At 47.8% G+C, this 18,663-nt stretch overlaps 6 protein-coding genes across 34 annotated transcripts in view; 4 read left to right on the top strand and 2 right to left on the bottom strand.

Moving 5' to 3' along the window:
- The first annotated feature begins 344 nt into the window (after positions 1 to 344).
- On the top strand, positions 345 to 3,524 carry LOC117583825 (set1/Ash2 histone methyltransferase complex subunit ASH2). Of its 2 annotated transcripts, XM_034272412.1 has the most exons (7): positions 345 to 530; positions 592 to 776; positions 834 to 1,178; positions 2,273 to 2,653; positions 2,709 to 2,989; positions 3,047 to 3,304; positions 3,373 to 3,524. In XM_034272412.1, exons 1-7 carry the CDS (start codon positions 412 to 414, stop codon positions 3,475 to 3,477), a joined length of 1,674 nt encoding a protein of 557 aa, XP_034128303.1. In that variant the 5' UTR covers positions 345 to 411; the 3' UTR covers positions 3,478 to 3,524. The 2 variants fall into 2 exon arrangements, with proteins under 2 accessions (XP_034128303.1, XP_034128304.1); XM_034272413.1 differs by lacking the exons at positions 345 to 530; positions 592 to 776; positions 834 to 1,178 and adding an exon at positions 1,999 to 2,157.
- Positions 3,496 to 5,134, bottom strand: LOC117583827 (probable serine/threonine-protein kinase mps1). Its single transcript, XM_034272415.1, has one exon. The coding sequence runs from the start codon at positions 4,847 to 4,849 to the stop codon at positions 3,554 to 3,556; it is 1,296 nt and encodes a 431-aa protein (XP_034128306.1). The 5' UTR covers positions 4,850 to 5,134; the 3' UTR covers positions 3,496 to 3,553.
- LOC117583826 (protoporphyrinogen oxidase) lies at positions 4,150 to 11,796 on the bottom strand. The gene is made up of 2 exons (XM_034272414.1): positions 10,257 to 11,796; positions 4,150 to 4,159 (listed from the first exon to the last, which is right to left on the bottom strand). Exon 1 carries the CDS (start codon positions 11,704 to 11,706, stop codon positions 10,282 to 10,284), a length of 1,425 nt encoding a protein of 474 aa, XP_034128305.1. The 5' UTR covers positions 11,707 to 11,796; the 3' UTR covers positions 4,150 to 4,159; positions 10,257 to 10,281.
- LOC117583824 (CLK4-associating serine/arginine rich protein) lies at positions 5,582 to 9,503 on the top strand. 3 transcript variants are annotated; one of them, XM_034272408.1, is made up of 6 exons: positions 5,582 to 5,970; positions 6,089 to 7,918; positions 8,026 to 8,122; positions 8,431 to 8,539; positions 8,639 to 8,744; positions 8,804 to 9,503. In XM_034272408.1, exons 1-6 carry the CDS (start codon positions 5,774 to 5,776, stop codon positions 9,366 to 9,368), a joined length of 2,904 nt encoding a protein of 967 aa, XP_034128299.1. In that variant the 5' UTR covers positions 5,582 to 5,773; the 3' UTR covers positions 9,369 to 9,503. The 3 variants fall into 3 exon arrangements, with proteins under 3 accessions (XP_034128299.1, XP_034128301.1, XP_034128300.1); XM_034272410.1 differs by lacking the exon at positions 8,804 to 9,503 and having other exon boundaries at positions 8,026 to 8,081; XM_034272409.1 differs by lacking the exon at positions 8,804 to 9,503 and having other exon boundaries at positions 8,026 to 8,126.
- On the top strand, positions 9,555 to 10,244 carry LOC117583828 (bolA-like protein DDB_G0274169). Its single transcript, XM_034272416.1, has 2 exons — positions 9,555 to 9,926; positions 9,989 to 10,244. Exons 1-2 carry the CDS (start codon positions 9,636 to 9,638, stop codon positions 10,145 to 10,147), a joined length of 450 nt encoding a protein of 149 aa, XP_034128307.1. The 5' UTR covers positions 9,555 to 9,635; the 3' UTR covers positions 10,148 to 10,244.
- Positions 11,797 to 15,488: 3,692 nt separating the features above from the next.
- Positions 15,489 to 18,663, top strand: part of LOC117583605 (calcium-activated potassium channel slowpoke) — a 46,846-nt gene continuing 43,671 nt past the window's right edge. For 16 of the 26 annotated variants that reach the window (XM_034272026.1, XM_034272013.1, XM_034271999.1 and 13 more), the window contains exon 1: positions 16,319 to 16,337. The gene's annotated coding sequence lies outside the window, so the exon portion shown is untranslated. Of the gene's footprint in view, positions 15,978 to 16,316; positions 16,338 to 17,534; positions 17,552 to 18,663 lie in introns of those variants that run through there. The other 10 variants (XM_034272004.1, XM_034272003.1, XM_034272008.1 and 7 more) reach the window with 5 other exon arrangements.

Raw genomic sequence — 18,663 nt, 5'->3', positions numbered from 1 at the left:
AAGAGTTGTCAAACCGTATAAAAAGTGTTTTGATGTATCGCGAAATTTCGATGGTTACCAATCGATGTCCTAGCAGTCACTATTTTTGGTATTTTTTCTATGAAATTGTGCTATTTCTGCTGCATTCGTGAACGTGGCCAGACTTGGTAGGGCTGAAAGGCCATTGAGTTTCATCGCAGTTGTGTCTCATTAAATTATAACATTTACCGCTGAGAGATTAATTTTGAAGTGCAATTACCTTACACTATATATTGGAATCCAAAATATTCTCATATATATCGATGGCCAAAAGAAAACAATCGATACCATCGATGGTTGTGCAGCCCTGCGACATGGTCTCACTTGGCGACTTTTTATCATTGTTTACATGATTTTGTGAATTAAAAAGAAAGACTGATTTTATACACTGCCATGGAAGAGAGCCCAATGGAGACCAGCTCACCCACAGAGTCCAGCTCCGATGTTAATTTTCCGACAGAAGAGGAAAAATCGACGGAGCAGCGAGCGGCCGCGGCCGGCTTTTGCTATTGGTATGACCATCGCATCGCTGTTAATTAGGCGACCAAATGATAAGAGCACTCTGCATTTTAGCGGGAAAGAGCGCAACCTGAACCTCGTCGAGCTGCTCTGTGCCACCTGCTCACGCTGGGTGCACGAGTCCTGCGTGTCCTATCAGCTGGGCAAGGGAAAACTGCTGCCATTCATCACCAACTATGTGTTCGTCTGCAAGAACTGCTCCGCCACGGGTATGGAGAACTTCCGCAAGAGCCAGGCCAGTAAGTGGAATACATCTTGACTTAGCCACAGAAATGTACATGGATTGTCTTTTTCAGCCATTTCCCAGATGTGTCACTGTGCCATTGCCAACATGCAGCAGGCGGCCTCGCGCGATGGCAAGCGCCAGATCCAATTTAGTAAGGACAAGGAGATCATTCCCTACATCGAGCAGTACTGGGAGGCCATGACCACAATGCCTCGACGGCTCACACAGTCCTGGTACAGCACCGTACAGCGTTCCCTGGTCAAGGATGTGCAGACCTTATTCACCTACGAGGAGCATTTGGAGCACGGTGCCATGTACGGTCTGTTCCATCAGGATCTGCGGCTCATCAAGCCCAACTATGAAAGCATGAGCAAGACGGGTGCACTGCGGCTCACAGAGGATGGCTACACGCAAGGTGAGAGTGACAGAAAGATTATATATGGATCAGATAATATCTGATCTTGTGATTGGTGATGACATGCACTCTAGAGTAAGACTGTGCCAAATTCCACAGGTTGCTGGGCCAACAATTTTGTACGAAAAAGATAAACTGGCAACACTGTCTGCACAGCTGATTTGGGGGTCTCGTTTCTGAAGTTGCAGCATTTATTGCTCGTTCTGCTTTGCATACTGTCTCCCATCTCCCCAAACAAACGTGCCCTCTCTCTCTATCTCCCAGTCTCCAATCTCTTGTATGTTTTGCGAATTGTAAAAGCGAGAAAGAAAGATCGTTTCGCAGCTTTTTTTGCACACACACACATACACACGCCATGCTAAAGTTGAGCCAAAACACAGATACCGAAAGAGAGCCAGTGGAACGGAAAAGCCTAGTAGAAGGTAAGGGCGTCCCTCATTCCGGGGACCTATTGTTGCTAATTCACTCACTCTGTTTCGTTTTGAATCCAAAACATAGAAATACGGATGTAGTACATGTGGTAGTGTAAAGGTGTTTTCCATCATCCTGTCATGGGTCCGAGCAAATGTCTTTAAAAAATGCACCCTCTGTGGCACTGCCCTACCTTCAACTCGGGTACCTTGCCTTGGCCCGTCGGCCCCGGCGCACATCTGGTAGGCCCCACGTACTCAGATTGTGGGGCGGGGTGGGGCAAACACAAGCACTCCTCTCAGAATTCATTCATTGCAAAACAGAAAGAATAGTTACGATTTTATTTTGTTGTATATTTTGCTCGCTTCGCCGGCCCGCGCTCTGCGTGTGTGTGTGGAATTGATTTTAATTTGATTTTTGGTTTTGATTTTTGAGCGCGACGCAATTTGTAGTTTGTTCTCCTCTCTCTTTGGGTTTTCTTTTCTCCTCGGTTTTTTTTTGTGCTTGTTTTTGTCATTTGTGTGTCCTGCAATGACGTCAACGTTGGCTAGCGGCAACGAGGAGGAATGTAAGCCAACAACTGCAATTCGAAACGAACTTTGCCCGAATCCCTTTTATGGCCGGTCACGTACGCCCTACCAGCAGTTAACGCCTTCCCCTCTCTCGCCCCTTCCTACCCGCAGCAAATCTTGCCAAGAACAACAGGCAAAAGCGGAAGTTTCCTGGCACCGATTCAGGACCCACAGGGAAGAAGGGTCGCCCCAGCTCCGACATAACTGCCAACGTGAAGCTGCCACCACATGGCTATCCTCTAGAACATCCGTTCAACAAGGACGGCTATCGCTACATACTGGCCGAGCCCGATCCGCATGCTCCATTCAGGCAAGAGTTTGACGAGAGCTCAGACTGGGCGGGCAAGCCCATACCCGGTTGGCTGTACCGCACCCTGGTGCCCCATGCGGTGCTGCTTGCGCTGCACGACCGGGCGCCGCAGCTGAAGATCAGCGAAGATCGACTGGCGGTGACGGGTGAGCGTGGATACTGCATGGTTCGGGCCACACACTGTAAGTAGGCATAAGAATGGAGACCCCCAGCAGAGATTCAATCTCCCTTTTGCAGCGGTTAATCGAGGCTGCTGGTACTACGAAATCACCATCGAGGAGATGCCCGAGGGAGCTGCCACGCGCCTGGGCTGGGGACGAGAGTATGGAAATCTACAGGCCCCGCTGGGCTACGATAAGTTCGGCTACTCCTGGCGATCGCGTAAGGGCACCAAGTTCACAGAGAGCCATGGCAAGCATTACAGCCAATCCTATGTCGAAGGCGATACCCTGGGACTTCTCATTGAACTGCCCGAGGAGGCATCTCTGGAGTATTTGCCGAACACATTCAAGGATCGGGTAAGTTCTCAGCCATACCCAATTTTCTGACGATTGCTAATTTAAAATCCTTTGCAGCCGCTGGTGAAGTTCAAGTCCCATCTGTACTACGAGGACAAGGATAAGATCAATGAAACGCTCAAGAATCTTCACATACTGCAGGGCAGCCGCATCGAGTTCTTCAAGAATGGAGAGTCGCAGGGTGTGGCCTTCGAGGACATCTATGCGGGTAGCTATTTCCCCGCCATATCCATACACAAGAGTGCCACTGTCAGCGTGAACTTTGGCCCAGCCTTTAAGTATCCCGAGGTTCTTGGCGAGCGTAAAGCTAAAGGGGTGAGCAAAAGAGTCCTACACCTGCCAATGCACCTTACCGATTACTGATAATCTTCTCTCCTATGCAGATGAACGATCGTGTGGAGGAGCTGATTACGGAGCAATGCTTAGCCGATACCCTCTACCTTACTGAACACGATGGCCGTCTGCGATTGGACAACATTGGCTTGTAGCTTCCCTCTGCAAAAGATTCCGAATAAAGTCTCATTTAAGTTCAGTTTTATTGCTTGTTGTATACATGGCATGAGGTTACTTGAAGGCTTTGAATTTTGAGGCACTGTACGGTATGTAGAAGGCACTGTTGGAGGCAAACTCCGACCGAGGATGGTGCACTGCTGCCGAGATCGAGCGACCCGTCGACGGTGTGTTGCTCGAGTTCGTAGGCAGCGCGAATGGATGCAGGGTGCGAGAGGAACTGTTGCTGTTGTGGCCACCGCCACCGCTTGAATTGGTCTGGCTGGATGTGGCCGTTGTGGTGGCGGCTGTTGCTCTGCCGTAGTCCCTGTGCCGGCTCAGATTCAGTGACGGCAGCACAATGGCATTCTTGTTGTTCGAAAAGAATCGGCTCGCGGCCATCGGCATGTGCCAGGCCGAGCGGTTACCCGCATGGTGATGGTGATACTGTCTTCGCTCTGCACTGCTCGCATGGGTAAGGGCAGCCGATTTGGCCTGCTGCTGTTGTTGTTGGACCTGCGTTAGCTGCACGAAACTGCGGTTGTTGAGGAGACCGCGGAACCGACGATTCGTGTCCAGGACGTTTAGTATGGGCGGCATCCGCAGGCGTGCCGACTGTGGCACCGCAGAGCTGAGTTTTGGGGGCAGCTGCGCTTGGGGTTGCTGCTGCTGCTGGGAGCGCTGTCGCTTGAGCAGCTTCACCGACACTGAAGTGACACGCAGATCACGATCCAGAATGTCCACCAGATTGTGGGTGGGCCGCAGATAACTCCGAGGCTGTTGGTGGTGCTGCTGGTGCTGGGGCTCTGCTGTCGGCGTACGAAAGCCATCGTCCTCAATATCCTCATCGTCATCATCGTCCAGCGAGTTCAGACTGAGATTTGAAATGGAATCTATGTCCACAGACTCATCGTCGCGCCGCGTTTGGCTGTCGAAGCTCTGATGGCGCAGTGACCGCATCCGCACTTTGCGCCCCATCAGCATGGGGAATTTGTGCTGCCAATCGGCGATCTCGTGCCTTAGCTCTGGCTCCTGCTCTGGCAGCACCTCCTCACCGCTCAGCATACGCTCCACCCGCTCCCAGTCCAGCAGGTTCTTCTTGATGGCATCGTCTGCCCAGGGTATGGAGCCCACAGAGCTGCGGTCAATGCTGCTGGATGAGTAGGGCACGTCCTGCAGGAACTCCAAGTCGTCGTCTTTGTCCGCATCCGGCTCATTGTCCGCATTGGCCCCATTGTCGTTGTCGTTCTCGTTGTCATTGTTGCTATCCCGGCGAGGATACAAAAGCCCATCATCAGCACAATCATTGTCCACGTCGCCCGGGGTGTTGTATCGTTGCTCTGATGTGAAATAGTAACGTCTATCTGACATTAAAACTGGTTCCGCAAACGTGCTGGACTTGTTCTAGTTTGCTAAATCCCAGTCTCCTTGTTGTCCTGCCGTCCTGCTGTCCTATCTGCAAAGGATGTGATGTGCGTTTGGTTGTGTCTCCTTAAAATCGATGCCGCAAAAGGCGGCGAGAGACAATTGTTGTGTTGTGGCTCATTCCAGTTTTGCTAGTTATTTATTATCCTTTTGTCTTGATGTTCCCATCATCCCCCAAGCCAAGGCGCAGCCGCAGTTCCCGCCCAGCGGCACTGCCAGCAACGAAAATAAATAACGTACGCTGGTTCAAATATATGCGAAAACATTTCGAGGTTTGTTTGGAGTCCAATAAGCGTTTTTTGCTATTCCTTGGAATACTTGAATTGTTAATAAACTAGAAATGATTGTATAAATGCAAGTATAGTCCTGAAAATCGTTAGCCGTGAGTGAACTAGCGATTCATTTCTTGGCCACTCACGGTTTGAGAATCTTGAAAATATGGCAATGCTCTAGTAAAAAGATTCATCTATCTGATAAAATTAGAGTTATTGTGCTGAGAGTTCTAACTAGCTGGTAATATCACATAGAAGTTCAAAATCGAGGAAATTGATCTAAGATTTACGGTATATTTTGAAAATGAGACGGTAATTTTTGGTATATTTTTGAGGGCTGTGCGGTATATTTGATCGATAAGTTCGCGGTTGCGACCGCTGTAGCGATTAAATACAATAAAAAAAAACTTCACAACTTCGGACGTGCCCCAAAAAAAAAGCCGGTAAAATCGGCCTACAAATATCAATATAACTATTGGAGGGGCGTGGTTGCAGCAAAAGCTCTTGCTGGGGCCCAGCGAAAATATTTAAATGTTAATTGTTTGCGGGATTTAAAGAAGTTCACGAGAGAAATAAGTGCGTTGTCGCGTGTGCAATTATGTGGCATGAGGCGCGCAAGCAGGAGCGCAAGATACGCGGCCTGATTGTGGACTACCGCAAGCGAGCGGAACGGCGACAATACTTCTACGACAAAATCCAAGCGGATCCCACACAGTTCCTGCAGCTGCATGGCAGACGGAGCAAGATTTACCTGGACCCAGCGGTAGCGGCAGCGGGCGATGGTGCCGCCATCATGCAAGTGATATTGAGTTTATGCATAGCATTCTTTCTTTTTTGATTACTTCAGGAATTATTATTGCTGGAGTTCCTGTCTTGGGCGAAGAGAATTGAACACGTTCTTGTTTCATTGCAGTGTGCCGTGGCAGGGGCAGCAGGACAATCTAATAGATCGATTCGATGTGCGCGCCCATTTGGACCACATTCCGCCAGTGGGCAAGGGCGGCGAGGGTGGCGATGCGAACACGGATATGACGGCCGAGGAGCGGCAGTTGAACTACGAACGCTATCGGATTCTGGCCCAAAACGATTTCCTCAATGTCAGCGAGGACAAGTTTCTGCACCAGCTGTACCTCGAGGAGCAGTTCGGGGCCAATGCACAGCTGGAGGCGGAACGCAATCTGGCCAAGAAGAAGCAGAAGACGGGAGGTGCCACCATTGGCTATTCCTATGAGGATGCAGGCGACGCGGGAGCAGCCACAATTGGACCACAACCCTTTGGGCATTCCATGAACTCGCCAGCGGCAGGGGCCATTGTTACCGGCACAGCCGGCGGCGGTGACAAGGGCGAGGGCTCCGATGAATCCGACTCGGATATCGACATGGACGTGTCCATAGACATTGGGAAGCTGGACACGGCGCAGGCCCACGAGCTGAACGCGTGTGGCCGAAACTATGGCATGAAGAGCAATGATTTCTTTTCGCATCTTACAAAAGATGCAGACGAGGCGGATGCCCTGCGCATTGCGCGCGAAGAGGAGCAGGAGAAGATGCTGCTCAGTGGTCGCAAGTCGCGCCGAGAGCGACGGGCCCAAAAGGAGCGACGCATTGCCAATAGGCCCTTTAGCCCGCCCAGTTATGCGGCCAAGGAGGACAAGAAGGGTGGCAAGAATGAAAAGGATGAAGAGAGCGACTCGCGCTCACCTTCCCCGGCCGAGGCTGGGCCCGAGAAGATCACCTACATTACCTCATTTGGAGGCGAGGACGAAATGCAGCCGCACTCAAAAATCACCATCAATTTGTCCAAGCCCGGTCCCACGCTGGGCGAATCCTGCATCAATGCCAGCACTGGGGCGGCCATTGCCAGCTCCGGTGCTGGTGGCTCCGTCTCGTATGCCCAGAAGGTCAAGGATAATCTCGACAAGCTGAAGCTGATGAATGAGACGACCAAGCGCAGTGGTCGCCGTCGGACGCGATCTCGCTCACGCTCCCGCAGTGCATCCGGTAGCAGGAGTCGCAGCGGCAGCCGACGACGCAATCGACGAAGTCGCAGCTACCGCAGACGCAGCCGGACACGGTCACGCCGTCGTCGCAGATACTATTCTAGATCTAGGTCCCGATCGAGGTCTCGTACCCGTTCCCGCTCTCGCTCTGGATCGTGGAAACGCTACAAGAGCCGCAGTCCAAGCTACAAGCGATCGCGCAAGCGCTACTCCTACTCCTCGCGCAGTTCCAGTGCCAGTTCCTTTGAAGCGGGACGGAGAAGACGCAGTCGCTCGCGTTCTCGCTCCCATTCCGACCGTCGTAGCCGCCCCAAGAAGAAGACCTCACCATCCCCGGTTCCTCCTGCGGCGGGAGGCGGCTACTGCCTGAGTACAACAACCACAACAACAACCACATCCACTTTGACAGCAGTGAAGCTGCTACAGCAACAGCAGCCAAGGGCGCCACCTCCACCCATGATTAGTTATCCGCTGTCCACGAGAGTCCTCGGTTTGACCACGACGACTCCAGCAGCTCCAGCAGCTCCCACAGTGCCTGTACCTGCACTGCCGCAAGTGGTGGAGGCACCGCCGCCGCCACTCAAACGTTACTATGGCCGGAAAAGAGCCAATGATACCTCCTCCTCATCGTCAACGGGCGGCGGCGATAACAGCGAGGCCAGTGGCAATGAGGAACAACTGCAGCCAGCGGCAAGCAACAAGCCACAAGCCGATGATTCCGATGAAATGGAAGCGGACACTGCGTAAGTTTGGTGATGCAGCGCCAGCGGTAAAGTAGAGGCAGAACCACACACACATTTAAAAGTCAATCTTCGAGTGTCAACTAAACGAATTTCCGTATTTTTTTCAGGTCAGAGCGATCGCATGCGCTCCACCACCCAGCGATGTCGTCAACATGCAGCACGGGTAATCAAACAGGCAAATATAGTTCTGCTACCGAAACCAAAGTCAGTAAGCAAAGCCAAGTGTCTCATTGCCCCACTTAACCGGAGTACACCACCAAAATTTTCACGTCTCTTAACCTTTAACCTGCTAAAAATCCAAAAACCAAAACGAAACCAATGAGAAATCAAAAAATCACCTCTAGGAGGACCTTTGACTATGTGACTACTTAGTACAATCGCTCCGTTTTGTGTCCAGTTTTTTGTCGGACAGAACACCAGCACTTTCGACCGCAACTGACTCCTACTGCTCCCCCCCCCTTGAAATCTTTAATTGAAACTTGCTAAATGCGCGTTTGGGGTGCTTTTTACAGGGACACTCTGGGCATGGACAGTCGGCCAGCAACAGTGGCGGTGGCAGTGGAAGACCCAATCTGCGCGAGCGTCTTAAGCGGAAAATGCAGAACCTGCTCAATCGGCAATGTAAGCCACTTCGGAGTGTAGTAGTGTGATGTTAACCAAATGCATTAGTAAATACCCCACGGCCCGGCATCCATACTAAACAGGGAATAATTATTTCAGATAAGGCCGATAAGCGAGCTGAGATTGAGAAGACAGAGCGGGAGCGACAGCAGCAGCAGGAGCGCGAGGATGAGATGCGCGAATTGGCGCTGAAGCTACGCCGAAGGTGGGTATCGTGCTTGTGGGTGGCTCTTGGTCAGTCCTCTCACATCTCTATATTCACAGGCGTCGGGAGTTGCGTCACAAATACGGCACACCCTCCAGTGGCAAGCTGTCTGGCAGTGATGGAGATGCGTCGGATGCGTCCGAGAGCCTGCTGCCGCAGCCCTCGGCTCGTCGCAGTCGCAGCAGATCACGCAGTCGCAAGCGGAGTCCTGTCGAGCAGCACACTAGGCGGAGCAACAGTCGAACCGAGCGCCGGCGGCGTACGCGCAGTCCTAGTCCCAGGTACAATCGAAGGCAGAGATCGCGCTCGAGGAGCGGAAGCCGCGTGGACCGAAAGCGACGTTCACACAGCCGCCGGCGTAGTGGTAGCCGCGAGCGCAGGGGATCACGAAGCCGTCGCAGTCAGTCGAGGCGCCGACGACAACGCGAACGGAGTATGGAGAGGAATCGAGAGCGTGAGCGGTACAGGCAGCAGCATCATCATCGGCAGCAGCAACAGCAGGAGGAAAGAACTCGTGGTGGGCGAGACAGGGATCGGGATAGAGATGGGAACAACAGTGGCCCAAGTCGGGGACGTGTCGTCATCTCGGCACCGCCAAAGCTCAAGAAACTGGTTGACTATTGAATCGACTGTGAACGAATATGTGTTGGATTATACAAAATATCGCATAATTGTTTTAGCCATAAGACACTTTTTTAGTGCGCGGAAAGCGTCAACTGTTGATTTTGGCCCCCAAATAAAGTAATTTTAGATATAAAACAGACCTCCCTTCGATTTTCCCACAATCAGAAATTCAAATTCGATAACTATTCTCGGAATGCAGCTCTGTGTGCCCAGCTGGTTTATGTAACCGTGAACAGCTGCGTGTGTGTGTGAATTAAACTGGAAAACATGATTGCCGCTACTTTTCGTCGTCTTGCTGGAGTTTCCGCACAAAGTCTGAATCAACTTGCCCCCAGAAGCAGCACCCTAGGCCACATATTCTCCAAGGCTACCATGTCGCAGGCGACACAGTATCCACCCATTGAGGCGGCCATGAGAAAGGCGCTGACAACGGAACTGAAGCCAGTGTTCCTGGATGTTATCAACGAATCGCCCCAGCACAACGTGCCCAAGAGATCCGAGTCCCACTTTCGAGTGCTGGTGGTGTCCGAGAAATTTAATGATCTGACACTGATCAAGGTACTGGGCTTGTGATCAGATTTTAATGGGTGTTTAATAGATAAATTGTGAAAATCTTGCAGCGCCATCGTTTGGTCAACGACACAGTGAAGAACGCGCTGAAGGCTGCCGGCTTTGACTTCATGCACGCGCTCTCCATTGAGGCTAAAACGCCAAAGCAGTGGCAGCCTGAGCAGGAACCAGAGAAGAGTCCGCCGTGCCTCGGAGGCTTTGGCAAGTAAAACGAAGCGACGATAAAGGCTACTTGGAATCTTTATGTACAAAAGGAATACTACTCACAAACCAGCTTAGGAAATAAACAAAAAATGCCAATACAAATAATCGTTTAACTGGGCGCGTCTAAACGGAAATGCAGTTAGAACCGTGGTATGGCATCCACCTGACGACGAGCCGACAAGATGACATCGTTGATGCCAACACCATCGTAGGCAGCACCGCATAGAGACAAGGGCAGCTTGTAGTCCCTTAGATATTTCCGGATACTCTCCACGCGTCGCTTGTGGCCCACAGTGTATTGTGGAATGCACTTGTTCAGCATATGCACGCGACTGAACTTGGGCTCCTCCTGAATGTCGAGTATCTGGCCAACGTACTTGGTGGCAGTATCGAGAATCTCCTTCTGGCTGGGCTGATGGCCAAACCATTGGTCGAACCAATGACCTCCCATCATTACGGTTAGCACCGTGTTGCCATTCATGTCGAAGCAGCAGCTGTCAAAGATAACACCCAATATGGGCAGCTTTTCGATGGGAGGCACCAGCAGACCGAAGCCATCCTGCTTGAGCAAGTTCCCATCATACTGAATGTTGACGACCACTACATCCACATAGGGAATCTCCAGCAGTTGCTCGCACAGCGAGGGGTGCTGCTGCTTCACGAGTGGAGCCAGTTTGTGGGCTGGCACGGAGCTCACGACATGATCCACAGGGACGTCAGCATTGCGTAGGGACATGCGTACGCCGCTCTTTGTGAATGTTAAATTCTTGCACTGATTACTTAGCTGCACGTTGACATCGCGCTGGCCGAGATACTTGCGCATGGCACAAGGCAGTGCCTCCAGCCCACCCTCAATGCTGTACATCGCCCACTTCTCCTGCAGGGCCTGGGCATAGAGTTTCGGCTGATCTTGGGCAAACAGAGCCTCCTTCTTCTCGTCTACATTTTCCTTGAAGCGGGAATACAACGTGCCCTTCAGAACGCCGCCGTACTTCTGTTCCTTCTCGAAGAGACCGTCCATTAGGAATCGAACACTGATCTGCTTGGCATCTCCTGCACAAATGCCACAGATCATGGGACTGATGGCGTAGTCTGCTATCTCCTTGCCAAAGCGACGCTCCGCAAAGCTGTATATCGACTCATCCTCGTTCTTGGCCAGAGTACTCCCCGTTGCCAGATCGTGAAGCAGCGCCTTGTACAGGGGCTGCGTGAACGGTGGTTTGACACCAAACAGTCCTCTGGGACTATTTGGCAGCATACACAGCTGGCCCTTGGCATACAGCATGCGGTTCCGTGCCGCCACATGACTTTTGGGGATTGGTTTCAGTGGCAACTGCAGCTCCTCCATCAGCTCCAGCGTATTGGCTCCAGGCACGCCCACGGGACGTATAGTGCGTGGCCCTGTCTCAAATATAAAGTCGCGATCCTTGCGAGCCTCCGTCCGTATCCAGCCACCGACCCGCGGGGAGGCCTCGTAGATGGTCAGAGGATTGCCGAACCGGCGTAACAGGTAATAGCCGGCAGAGAGGCCACTCAGGCCGCCGCCCAGCACGGCAGTTGTCATGTTGATTGTTTATATATCTCCGGCTTTTCTCTTGAGTGTTTCGGATTGGATGTTCGGTTTCTTGGCAGGATTATCAAATATCATGCTATCATTTTATACCGTACCACCCTCAAAAATATACCAAAATATACTTGTCATTTTACAAATATACCGTAAATCTTAAATAATTTTCCTCGATTTTGCAATTCTATTTAATATTACCAGCTAGGTAGGTCTCTCAGCACTAAAACTATAATTTTATCCAATTTATGAAACAATTACTTTTCATAACGTTCTTCCATTGGGTTGTTATCAAAATAGGGATCAAACTATTAACGTCAACCAACAAAAAATATTACAAAACGTTACGTGAGTGGGAAAGAATTTTGTTCGTTATTTGACAACTTGTTGCTTGTCTGCCGGTAGTATGGTATATTATGTGTGGATATCCTATTTTCATGAATTAATTTTAGTATTAATTAATTCAGTTTTCCAAGCTGCTCTTAAAGATTAATAAGGACTTTGTTGGATCCCTCAAGGAACATTTGAAAAACATGCGTATGGGAGGTAGTTAAAATATCCCAAAGTATCCGCCTACGGCCGTTGCATGACGAATCAAATAAATAATTCTCCTTAACCCACTTAACTTACCTTTTAAATCCCATCTAATTAAAAAATTGAAATAGCGGAGTCAAGCCAACATAAAATTCATCGCGTTTCATAATTTAAGTGGGTGTCTTTAAAATACCCATTTGTTCAACAATGGGTTAACCGTACTGATTGAAATAGTCGATTTTGATATTCCGTTTGGTATCGCCAGCTAGCTAGGATCATCAGCACTACAAATATATTTTACTCCAATAAAAGGATATATTTTCCATACGATTTCTTAGATTTCAGAGCCGGTTTTCATTGGATTATATCCAAAGTATTCTTTATAAAAAGAGCACAAAACAATTTACATGTTAACTACACGGTAGCGAATTGATTCCAAAATTTGTACATGACAAAACTTTAAAGAAGTGCAGTGACAGTTCAACTAAATATGTAGGTCTTGAGTAACTTCAGATACAACCATCGTAATGACACGAGAATTCCATGAACAAATTGTATTTTTAGTCCACCAAATATTTTCGCGGATTTAGAATTTTCCAAAAAGATTGTGTGGATTTAATGCGAATTCAAAGTAAGAGGAGATGGTCAACTCATCACGAGCTAAAAACTAGATTTCACCTAGATTGTGTAAATTTCTCTGTGACACAGTCTTAAAATATGTGTCATACCTTAAATATAATTCAAAATCCGCCTAAAATGCTGCAATATTTATTGAACTCCAACCTATTACACATACGCCACGTGCGCTAGGAAACTAGCTAACGGCAAAGCTACACAAACACACACCTACACAGGCCACAGAAACTGCATGGATTTTGGCGCCAGTTTTAATAAACCGAAAATGCCCTCGACCCATGCCACTAAAACACTCCGAAAAGCTTAGAGACGAGCTTGAACCGTGTGCCAAGCACCGAGTTACAAGTCATCCGAGTTCACATCGTGCAGAACAGAACTGTATACGCTGCTGACGAGAAAGGTTGGTTTTCACATGTCCGTGCGCGTCTCGAGTGATTGTGAGTGTGTGTGAGTGCGCTGGTGTGGAGTGTCAAGAAAACTGCCTTTAATATATATACATATGTATATGGACGTGTACACACACCCACACACGCACATACATAGGAAAGTGAAAAATTTTCCAACTGCGTATGCCAATTACGGGGCGAAAACGAAAACGGAGAAAAATATGGATGGCCTGACGCAAATCCAACCCATCCAATTATGATCATCATTTTGGGAAACGAAATGGCAATTGTGCAAAATTCGGTATCCGTTGAAAACGTACTGTCGGTCGGTCTGCGGAAAAACCTGAGAATGTGCGATACGATACACACATATACACAGGAAATTAAATTAAAATAGCATGACCGATTGAGGTGTGCGTGTGTGGTCGAGTGCCTGTTAATGGAAATTCAAATTGTGTGCTCTCAAGGAACACGCGTGGAATATAAATTAACAAAAATTTAATTTAAGAAATCTTCAAGAGGAAAATCTATAAAGAAAATTGTGATTTTCAATTGCTGGTGCTGCAGAAATTTTCATTTAAAAGATACATTCGTTCAAATCAACACTCACACAGACACTCACACGCACCCATGTGCCATACATACAGACATAGATACGGCACAGTGAGCCAGTTTTTCTTTTACATGCAAACGCACAAAACGAGAACACACCACAAGTTCCCCAGCGAAAGGACACGATGATAAAGTCGATGGGCCAGGCCGGAGATACAGTTGTATCGTTCGTTGGTTTCGTTTTGGGTCCCTCTCCCTGCGAGGAGATTCGTCCCTGTTTCCTTCATCATGTTAGCTCGTTGCGCGCTTCGGCCCCGTCGGCATCCACATCCACATTCACATTCCCATCGTCAATGTTATTTTTGTTGTTTCCTACTCGTTGTCCGTTTGCTGTTCGTTGCCTTCGTGAACGCGTTTCTTGGTATATGTGTGTCAGTCAGTCACTGCCCGAGAGTATCTGTGTGTCAGAGTATCCCAGTGCACGCGTATGTGTGCGTATCAGGGAGTAGATACCTACAAAGAAATTAAACCCCGAGCCGAAGCTCCGAGTTCAATGCGCGGCCAGAACGAGTCTTCAGCTCTGTTTACATTTCCCCTTCAGTGGCCCTGTTTTCGGGAGCCCGCGCCCGACCCTTCGCCATTTCCCACCGCTTTTTTGAGAGAATTGCAGGCAATTGCAGGACCGTGGCGTGCTCGGAATTTGTGTCGCCCGATTATTTATTATGAAAATGCAACTTTTATTTCACTCGGTATTTGTCCTGCTTTCCATTGTTTGCAGTCAAGTTAAGCAGCTTGTTAACTGCATGAATGTTTGCCCCTTTGTCCATACCTGTGTTAAGGTGTATGTGTTTGTGTGCGGGTGAGCTTGTGCTTGTGTGTGTCTGTGACACGAAGGGAAACTAAAACTAGGGCAGTGTGTTTCCGTTTCAACGACATGCCGCAGGGAGCTGCACAGTGACTAGCACAGTTTAAACGAGCAGAGGTACCAGGACTCCAGTGTCTGACAGTGTCTGTATCCGTAAAAGACTCTTGCTGCTCATTTAGTAACATTTAGGAACTACTAAAACTATCCAAATTTAAAATAATTAAAAATGTATTAATATATTTTTGAATACTATTTTGGCTACAACATTGCGTATGCTTAACAAAAATTTATGTGCGACGTTCCCCAATAAAAGAAAAAGCTTCCGTTTGTACGAAATTCGGAAACGGAACAAGGCGCAGGCGCCATTTTGTAACGGGAAGAGAGCGAGAGCCATCGTGGGAGAGTAGAACATGAGAGAGAGAACGAGTGATAAAAAGAGAAGCTGCTGTTTTTGCTTTGACGTTTGTTTCGCGTCTTTATTTATTTATTTACTTGGCCGCCTTGTACTTCCTCCTTCTGAATGCACATGTGCACATGAATGCACATTTAACAAAAAAAATAGATTATTTTTTTTTGTAAATTTTACGAAAATTGTAAATTAAAATGCAAAATTTAAGTGAAAACGAAATAAAAACTGTGTGACAAAACTAATTAGTGAAATGAAAACGAACATAAACAAATTATAAACGAATCATTGAATAAAAAACCACTGACAACGCGACTAAAAGTCATAATTAATTGCCCATGTCAATTTAAATATTATTCAATATTTGCCCCCTCAAAATCAACTCAACATAAATCTCTTGCAGCTTAACACATTTTCAAGCAACTGAACGAGGAAAATTTCATAGGCAAGCAGCGTTATCAAAGGAAAAAAGGAACGACAACAAAATGAGCAGTGTGAATAAACAGAATTTTTAATTGATTGAAATTCAAATAAAAAAAAAAAAAACTATCGATCAGATTTACAAAAATTAACAACTAAGCAAACAAGCGCACAATGAAACTGATAATATTAATGATGGTGATAAGGGAATTGTAATCTAGAGAAAATCAAGTAAAATAAAATAAATTGCAGTCAAATATTTAATGCAAATATGAAATAACCAGCCAGGAAAATTATCAAGGAGAAGTCAAGCATAGGATTTCTACGTTTCAACTTTTGTGCGGACCAGAAGCAGCATCAGCAGCAGAAGTAAGAACGACAGCCCACAAATCGTCTACACATTGATGTGCGATTTGAGCGTGTGAATGTTGGCAGCCCTGGAGCCCTGCCTCGGTGGTTTAGCCTGTACTAGGTGAGTACTCCCTCGCCCACTAGAACAACTCACATACACACACACACACCTGAAACCGCAACACCTCAAAACCGCCAAGAAAAAACCATACACTTTCCCATTTGACGCACACACACACGCCACCCTGAAGAAAGCGAATATGAGAACGGAGGGCACAAACACAATCACAACCACAAGAACGACAACCGCAACTAGAACCAGAATCAGAGCCAGTGCCAGTGGCAGAGGGAGAGGCAGAACCACAACGACAACATCAAGGGGTCTAATTGGAAACGAGATATACAGAGCAATCCATCAGACATGGCCTGGTGTCCAAATTGTCACGAACTGCCACCGTTCTATCCGCCCATCTCGCCAAAGGTAAAGCCCTCGATGTCTTACGTGTATGAAATATCATCCATCGCTAGCCAGAACTATCGAATCGAGTCATAAAGATCACATTGTCAGCAGCGCTATGGCCAATCAATCAATCAGTCAAACAATCCACTTCATGATGTGTAATTTGCATTGCAATAGAATAGATTCAATTATTGATTAGATTAAAACTTAGCAAGTGTAATTTATAGGGTATACTGGGTGGTATACTGCCAGCCATTTATAAGAAAGTCCCAAAAAATTCCTAGACCTCTCCTATGGCACATTAAGAGCCGCCCCTTTTGCTCTGCCACAAATTCAGTTCGTATCGAATTCGTTTCGCTTCATTTAATAAATGGGATTTCCATCACTTGACCCTCACCATACCCCCAACTGGTGCTACCAACATTCCTAATGGCTCTCGTGACCTTTGAGAATGTAGCACAAAGAACAAATACACCCACGCATACACATAAACATTCGACCAAGTGCAGCGCTTTAAGCCCTCTGGCCTTGAGGGCCACCGACCAAATGGTGCTGGCTGTCGCTGTCCGAATCAACGGCCACAATCAGCGGACCAAGTGCTGGCCATAAATTGCTCAGAAAGTCGAAGGGTATTTGTCAGGTTCGTCAGTTGTCAGCTCCCTGTCTGGTCACCCGTGGTACTGTCCCTGTCTGTGGCTGTATCTTTGTCTCTGTCTTTGTCTTTTCATTCCTTCTGTTTGTTTGGTTTGCACAGCGCTGGACTTTGACGGACATGCGTCTAGATAGGTACTACGAGTATATCTGCTCAGCAGGGGCTCTCCCACGCTCCCAAAATCGATAGTTCGCAATGTAAATTATTATCAAGCGGGCACAGCTGCCGTGTGACTTCATCCGCTAGATTGCTGTGGCCGGTCTACCCCACATTTAGCCCTCCGCTGAGTGACAGCCAAATCGGCCGGTGGGGTTCACGTTCACTCTGGCGGCATAATTCATATCGCTCGCTATCTTTGCTCCTATTCATTAGTCGCAGCTGCTTTCTTGCGCTGGTTTCTGCTGACTAAGCACAGTATCTTAAGACCAGTTAAGGCGCCACGACCAAGTTCCATTCCCGCCCAGAACAACCCATTTCCCACGTCCAAGTCCCCAGACAACTATAAATAATTGAATCAAAACCATCAGTATGCATTTTGGACTGACTCGATGAAGGTTCTTTGAATTAACCCATACAGAAACAGGCAAGCCATATTTAAACTTTGATTAAATGGTTTAAGGACAAGCAAAAATGTCTTAAAAGTGTTCAAGTGACAATTTCTATACCAAAGTTTCAATCCAATTTATTGTGTGCATTTAATTAGTTTCTCATCACCGAACCATAACCCATGAAAGTTCCCAAAGGATTGCAGTTTGAATAACCTTCACTTATGGCTTCTATATCATGCAAATGCAATTTAATTACTGATTCAACATTTTCCTGGGTGGGAGCTACACACCTTAACAGTCTGAATTTTCTAGTTATTCTCGATGCACACAACTTCAAGGTGAATGGCTGCTTAAAACGAGTGAAACACCATTTAATTGAATAACAATTTTACAACTTTGCTATTTTTAATTGCGTAGATGCAATGAAGCGTAGAACCTAACCGCCCAAGCATCGCATCGCAAATAAAAATGTTTAAAATGAGAGAAAAGCATGAAGTGAAAACTAAAAATAAAATGCATGCCGCTGGCCTTTGATAGGGAGGTGGGGCATTAGGGCCAAGGGATGATGATGATGAAGATGCGCAATTATGGCCAGTGGAAATAGTGGCATGTGCAAACAAAAACTGGGCCAACTTGTTACCACGGCTGCCAGCCGCCCCCGCAGGAAATGGCAAACAAAGCGCGTAAATTATGAAACGACAGCTAACTGGCGACATGGCGTGACTAGCTCAAGTTAAATGTGGCAGTAACGTTAACGTTAACGCTCAGGTTAACCTAGTCCACGCTTGCACCCTCTTCTTTTCCTTGCCTCTTTCCTCCCCCATCACTCATTAGGACCTCGGCCAGGCCGAGCGCTGCCCGGGGCCCGTCAGGTCACACAGAAAGGAATGCAAAAAGAACACGAAAATATGAGGCAAGAGACACACAACAAAAGAAGAGAGAAAATAAAACAAAAATGTATAGAAAAGAACTCATAATTTATTTATATATACTCTTATTCGGCCTGCCTGCCGTTGTTGTTTTTGCTGTAACAATAATTCATTGTAGAAAACTCTCACATACACACACACTTACACAGAGACACACGCTAACATGGGAACAGGTCTATAATATGCGGACATGCCCTCGCCAAGGGTATTCCCAACTT

The sequence above is a fragment of the Drosophila guanche genome, unplaced genomic scaffold (genome assembly GCF_900245975.1).
Source record: "Drosophila guanche unplaced genomic scaffold, DGUA_6, whole genome shotgun sequence".
NCBI classification, from domain to species: Eukaryota; Metazoa; Arthropoda; class Insecta; order Diptera; family Drosophilidae; genus Drosophila; species Drosophila guanche.
The sequence above is the reverse complement of the archived record's forward strand: the minus strand, read 5'-3'. Positions and strand labels throughout refer to the sequence as shown.